Genomic DNA, 6,606 nt, shown 5'->3' with positions numbered 1-6,606 from the left:
AAAATTTATCATGTGAAATTTAGTCGTACTAGAGTAGCTGCAGATATAGTAGAAGTCCTATCTTAGAACTACTATAGTATAGTGAGAGTCTTCTCCAGAAATAATGATCTATTGACATTATAGTTCCATCATACCTTGTGTCCTGTATAAAACTGCATGGTTAGGACTTGCCTTGTTGTCAACTCCTGCATGCATTAGTATGATACAAAGTTGGTAAGTAGTATGATGAAAATTACTACCTCTGTCTTTAAATATTGGACCCCATTGACAAAATCAAAAAATTAAGAAAACTTGTAGTATTAAATTTGTCAACAATTGAGATTATTTTTTAAAGTTTACCTTTTATAGTATTTGTTGATTAATTATTTGATAAAAATATGATGTAAAATAATTAGGGGTATTTTGGTAAAGAAATAATTAATATATTTGAATATTTGGAGGGAGTCCTATAAAAAGGGACTAGAACATTTCTCATGAAGATCTTATAATTAGAGACGGAGGTAGTATGTGGACACTGGATAGTCAATAGGAGGAAAAAAAATGCACAGTTATCATACCCAGAATACATGAGGAATTCTGACCATTTTGTTGTTTCTGAAATTTTTGGCTGCTCTCTCAGAATTCCTTGCCTCCTGAACAAAATCTGCAGGGAAATAATCAAGGAATATACCTCATTCATTCAGTCATCTCAAATAATGACTAATAGTAACTTAAGATGCAAAAACAATTTTTTCCTAAGAAAAAAAAACTGAATATATTTTGTTGATTAATTAATTTTAGGCTACTTATCCTTAATTGTGTTCATAGTTAAAATTTTAAATACTACTGTTAAGACAATGTTCCCTTTTTCTATAATAGACTCTAGTACTCCAATCCCTAATAGAGGGCTCTTTTGAGCACCTAATATAAACAATAACCAATGCTGGAACATGAACATATAGCACATTTTTCCGGGAGTTCAAATTATAGACAAACTGGTCACAGCTAATCAGATAATATGGTCTAATGTGAAACAAACAGCAAAACATGATAACAGAATTATATAATGAGTTTCAGATAGAAAGTAACAGTCAGCTATATTTACAAAGCTTTCTTACTAACCAAGTTCTGAAGACACAGTTTTGGCAAATGCTAATGGTAGCCACTCAAACCTGTATTGAGGGTATAGCTGCAGCCAAAGGAAGGAATCTTAATATAAAGAAACAGCAGCAAGTAAAGAGTTAATAATACTACTTTTATAAATACACAATAGAAAAGAGAGAATGTAGATAACATGTAGATCAACTTCAACCATAATTAGACATTAAATTTTCATGAAAATCTTCTCTTTTCTAGAAAATTATGAAGTACTCACTACGCTTTTGATAGAATACATTATGCAGAAAAATAGTACAGTTGAGTTAGTGGGCTGACTGGTTGAGAGACCTATAATATTGAAAATTTATGCTAGAAGATAGAAATGGGAGACATGGCAAGTTGGTAGGATAGTTAGTGAACATTTGGATCTACGTTATGAATCCCTATATGTACGGCCAATTGGAAGTCACTAGTTCTAGCTTCAGTACAAAAAGACTTCCCCGTGGAAATTACAATTTCCAAACACACTATTAGTCATATTATTGAGATTGAAGGAAATTTGTTAGAGGAGAGAGAATGTGGCCAGTAGTGTTATGAACCAGCACATTCAGTTATGCTTTCAGTTAATTCTGTTTCCTAATCAGCTAGGGTAGCTGTCACTTTGTAAGCTTGTACTGAACACTCATCGGAATCAATGAGAAAACCTTCACTTTCTCATAGAATTAGTTTCTTATCTTATCTCTGGTCTTTTTTTTTTTTTTGCAAAAGCTTACTCTTAAGGTTAGTTTTCATATTACTTAGTCATTATCATGATCAGTTTCCCTGTTTAATTAGGATTTGGAGTCCTATGTAAAGTGCTTAGTCGTTTTTGTACAAATTATTATCTAAAACCCTATAACTTGAATAAAAATGGAGGATAAATTTTGTGGATACACTACTTGGGAGGATGAATTGTCCTCTTCCGCCTAATACCCAGATCATAGCCTTGGGGACAAGGTTGTTCCTCCAGTAGATGGCAATGATAGTTTCCATAAAGGCCGGTGCTTAGTCTTTTGTATCATCATATCAAACAATGCTCATAATTCAAGGACTTCATTCTTTCAGCCCTTCTTTTTTCATCTTACTTTGTAACTTCAACAAATCTTTGGTATCACTTCCAATTACACAAGAGACACTCACATCAGTCCTATAATTACTTCATTGCCAAAAAATTAAATGTCACTGGAACGTCAATCTTAGACAATTCGGCTCTTAGACCAATTTAAATTTAGTTCCTAAATCATGTGTTTTACTCACCCTTTTTGCTATCAACCATTACTATTACATAATGACCAATATTCAAGATGTTTAGAAAGCTCCCAAGTACAATAAATAATCACACAGCATAAATTCTTTAATATCTTTCATTACATAACAGTTGTTAAGAGTCAGAGCATACCCATGCAATAGTCTTTGATAGGAAATACATTGTTCTTGTATCAAAATGCATCTGTTGCTCTATCCAAGGATATTGCACCTAGTTTCCAGGGAAGAAAATGATTTTACAAATAAAGAAGTGGTTTGCCAAATATAGCTTACCTCAATCCAAAGTATGTGTTTGAAAAAGCATCACATGGAAGGAAATGAAAGAGTAGTTAACTTACTTAATCATGACAGAAGTACAGATATTTATAGCATTTTGCAGTCCATGTGATCCTATGCTCTACCCAATTCCACATATGATCAGCAAAAGAACAATATCTTCTAGTTAGCGTAATTATCAGAAATAATAAATTCCACTAATTGAAGGAATGGCTATAACATCATCATGACTCAAATGCAATCCCTAGCAAGTCAGTACCCGTAGGCCATAATCATGCACCCTGTAAATCACTTATACCTATCCACTTATTCTTATAGCCAACCAAGTATAGACTCAAATAGCTAATCTTATTTTGATATTGTTATTACACATAAGTGTGGTTTAATTAGAGATAGAGTCAATAAACCATATTCCTAAATCAACAGATTACACCTTTCCATCCACAGTGTGGGACAAGAAAACAAGCAGTTGATTTGATCCAAAAATGTTAATTGGCTAAACAAGTCACGAACAGGGATTAAAAAAATTAAAATATGACAACAAAATACTTGTAATATCAACAAAATGTACACTTGTAACAAATGAAAATGTTTAGACAGGTATAATGCTTTTGAAATGACAAGGCTATTTACTATAACAACTTCAAAAGCTCAAGCCTCAAACTAACATCAGCTTACGACAATTCAAAACAACATATTTAACTACTGTGTTACCAAATCCCATCAACCCAAATGATAACAAAAAATAAGTTAAATAGTCTTCCTATCTCAAAGCTAACAGTCCCAGGCAATATGCCTGATATGTAAAAATTGAACTTCAACTTCGAAAAATTGGTAGTCATTTGCAGAAAAGTATTGTTTTTGTACATAATGACAGCCATCAGGAATTCCTTAAAGTTTTGACACCAGTACACAAACCTTGATTGCTACTTCTTGACCATCTTTTAGTACTGCATGGTGAACTTGAGCAATAGATGCAGCGCCTATAGGCTGTTCATCAATGGACAAAAACCTGAAATAATGGAATACGCGAAAATACAAATAGCAACGTCAAAAAGAAGACCTAAAGAAGTTAGAAATTGTGAACTTATAAGAAAAAGAATAAGTGAACATGGTGATTTCAGAGGTGTGGGCCGTGTATCAGTAGTCTCAAAAGCTAGTCAAATTCAAGCTATAAAATTTGTTAGTCCATTGTTCACACTTTAACACTAAAAAACTCTTCCACGAGAAAACTAATTGGAAATTTAAAACTATTCATGCCCTTCACACTACAAACTTAAGCCTTTTAGCCTTTAGGGGCATTTGAAAGACCTTATTTAAACTATCTTAGGAAAATACCTTTTTTATATCTCCATAAGTTGTTTTTCAGCTTATTTTTTTCACTTACAATGACCCTATGGCAAGTTTACTCTTATTCCTTCTCTAATCTCTAATTGTAGATAAAACTTATAAACAAGCTCGTACAAGATAAACAATGAAATATTGGTTCATTAAATCAAAATTCAGTTAGTAAGTGCAACTTACATCTCAGAGAAATCAGGTCCAAGATTATCCTTCAACACTTTCTCAATGACTTTAAATGAAAGAGAAGCAACCTAGGTCATGAAGATATTCCAATAAGCAAGATAACCAACCAAAAACAATAAGAAAAATGAATTTTAGTCGAATAGATACATTGGAAGCCACACCTGATCCTGTAACGCAGACAAAGTTGAAGAGTACTCTTTCGGAAGCACTTTTTGCGAAGCAATGAACTGTCCAGCTTTTACATAAAACCCTTTGTTGGCTTCGCATAACTTCAGAAACCTCTCCGCAGAACGTAGATGAACCTAAACACCAAAAACAATACACATCTCTATTAGACATACTAGTTAGTTAATTAGCTAAAAAAGTTAAGCATAATAATTAGTTAGTTAGACTAATTAGCTGTATTTCATTGGCTATATAAGTCTTATCTATAATTTGATATAAATCATTCTATCATTCTTTTGTTATTCAATATATGATTCCCATTTTATTTTTGTCCACTTTTCTCTCATCAATAACTAACTAACTAATATATCCAATAATCTCAGCGTAAAATTTAAGCTATTCAAATGCGAGTTTCGTGTGACGAAATGATTCAAGAGATGGCTGTTACCTGGGAAATTGTCTGACGATACTGATCGGAGTCTCTTTGATGGCCGTAAAGTGAGAATTCGTAGTCGATGACAGTGGAAGCAACCTGTAAGATTGAAATCGAAAGGTGAAGAAGAGAAATCGAAGAATGCGTTGAGTTAAAGTAGGAAAATATCAGGAGATGCAAGAAGGAAATGGAAAGAATTGATACGGTGGAGACGGCGCGAGCGGTGCGGACGATGCCGTGGATTTGAGGACTGATTTTGTCGGCGGTGAGAGAGGAGAGCTTGTCGGAGTTGGCAGTAGCGGCAGCGGTGGTTGCGGTTAGAAGGAAAATGGCGGTTGTACGCTTGACGGGAAAGTTGAAAGGTTTTGGCGCCATTTCATAAAGGTGGTTTATCGCTGTGGATTCAAGTAGCGACGAAGGTTTTGTCAATTTTTTGAGCCATCGAGTATTACTCCCTCCTTAAAGATCAACTTTTTTCCATTTGACTAAATTATGTAGGAATTGAAAAAATTTGAAGTAGAATTTTAAGCTGATCCTAATACTTCTTCCGTCTCCATTTTTTATAAACATTTTATTTTTGTTTTAAAATTTTTATTCTTTTAAAAAATTAAGATACAACTAATGATATTTCTTTTATATTTTTAAAATCTTAAGAATATATATTAAAATTTTATTTTATTTAATAAACTAAAAATAAAAAATATTAATTCAATATAAATTTATTTCTTAATATGTGTGTTTAATCTAAAAAAATCAAAATTCAAGCAATAAAGGGAATATTATGTTGACGACCAAAGAGCACGAGACAAATCTTGCATCATACACAAATTTATTTATAGCATAGGACTTATTGATTTAATGATAAAAGATAAATTTGTGTGTAGTGCAATAATATTTTATTTGTGCATATTAGATAAAGCTTATTTTGATCATAATATAAATAATAAATTAATGCACTTACAATATGATTTTTTAAATTATTTTATTTTTATTTTTAAGTTCTAACTCAACTAACAAATATTGATATTGTTAAATTTGTTCTTGATTCAAACTCTAGAATATCATCGTTGTGTTAGTTAATTATAATGGAATTTAGTGACAAATGTCGATGTTGTTCTTTCCGACCAAATAATTATGATTTTATCATTGATTTTGATTTTGGATTTAAGATCCCATTCAGTTTTAGCATATGTTTGAAAATATCAACTACAAGGTAGCTTACTCTTTATGTAAAATCACAATGATTTATTGAGATTTTATCATCACATAATTTAAAGTGTAAAGTGAAAAAATCAATAGTTACTACTATAATAAGTTTATAATTGATTACAATGTAGCTACAGTATCTAACTTTAATTCATTATTAATTGATTGAAATTATTAACTTTATTTTTTAAATGGAAGTGTTCACGTTAAAATAGTCGGATCCATGTCCCAATAGTTTAATGTGATTCTATCAACCCACCCACCGTGATACATTGCCAACTTAAAAACCATACACACCACCAAAAGGCTATAAGCAATACGAGGAATTATCCAACGTGGAAACCCTTTTGTCTTAAGAATATTAAGAATCTTGGTGGGATGGGTTTCAAGCACTTTCAAATTTTAGATGAAGTTAGTTTCGGAACAAGTTTCTAGCTCATAAGTTATCAGATAGTTGCATTTCGGTATAGGGTTTTGTAGCATTTCAGCAGCAGCACCAATTGCAGGGTGTGCTTCGGGGAGCTTCAAGAGTGTACCTGGTAACTATGAATCTATGATGGTTTGTTCGAACATCAATGATATTCCAGAAAGCTTATTTCTGCATAGGCAGTTCAAGA

At 32.2% G+C, this 6,606-nt stretch overlaps 1 protein-coding gene across 3 annotated transcripts in view; it reads right to left on the bottom strand.

The window, feature by feature from the left end:
- Positions 1 to 5,304, bottom strand: part of LOC101490673 (uncharacterized) — a 9,973-nt gene extending 4,669 nt beyond the window's left edge. The window contains exons 1-9 of one of the 3 annotated variants that reach the window (XM_004490733.4): positions 4,988 to 5,304; positions 4,799 to 4,882; positions 4,347 to 4,487; positions 4,183 to 4,253; positions 3,577 to 3,670; positions 2,516 to 2,593; positions 1,102 to 1,168; positions 558 to 643; positions 135 to 185 (exon numbers count right to left, since the gene is read on the bottom strand). In XM_004490733.4, coding sequence (XP_004490790.1) covers positions 135 to 185; positions 558 to 643; positions 1,102 to 1,168; positions 2,516 to 2,593; positions 3,577 to 3,670; positions 4,183 to 4,253; positions 4,347 to 4,487; positions 4,799 to 4,882; positions 4,988 to 5,158 — 843 coding nt within the window. In that variant the 5' untranslated portion in view covers positions 5,159 to 5,304. The remainder of the gene's footprint in view (positions 1 to 134; positions 186 to 557; positions 644 to 1,101; positions 1,169 to 2,515; positions 2,594 to 3,576; positions 3,671 to 4,182; positions 4,254 to 4,346; positions 4,488 to 4,798; positions 4,883 to 4,987) is intronic. The other 2 variants (XM_004490732.4, XM_073365293.1) reach the window with 2 other exon arrangements.
- Positions 5,305 to 6,606: the final 1,302 nt, after the last annotated feature.

Source organism: Cicer arietinum, chromosome 2 (assembly GCF_000331145.2).
Source record: "Cicer arietinum cultivar CDC Frontier isolate Library 1 chromosome 2, Cicar.CDCFrontier_v2.0, whole genome shotgun sequence".
Lineage (NCBI taxonomy): Eukaryota > Viridiplantae > Streptophyta > Magnoliopsida > Fabales > Fabaceae > Cicer > Cicer arietinum.
The sequence above is the reverse complement of the archived record's forward strand: the minus strand, read 5'-3'. Positions and strand labels throughout refer to the sequence as shown.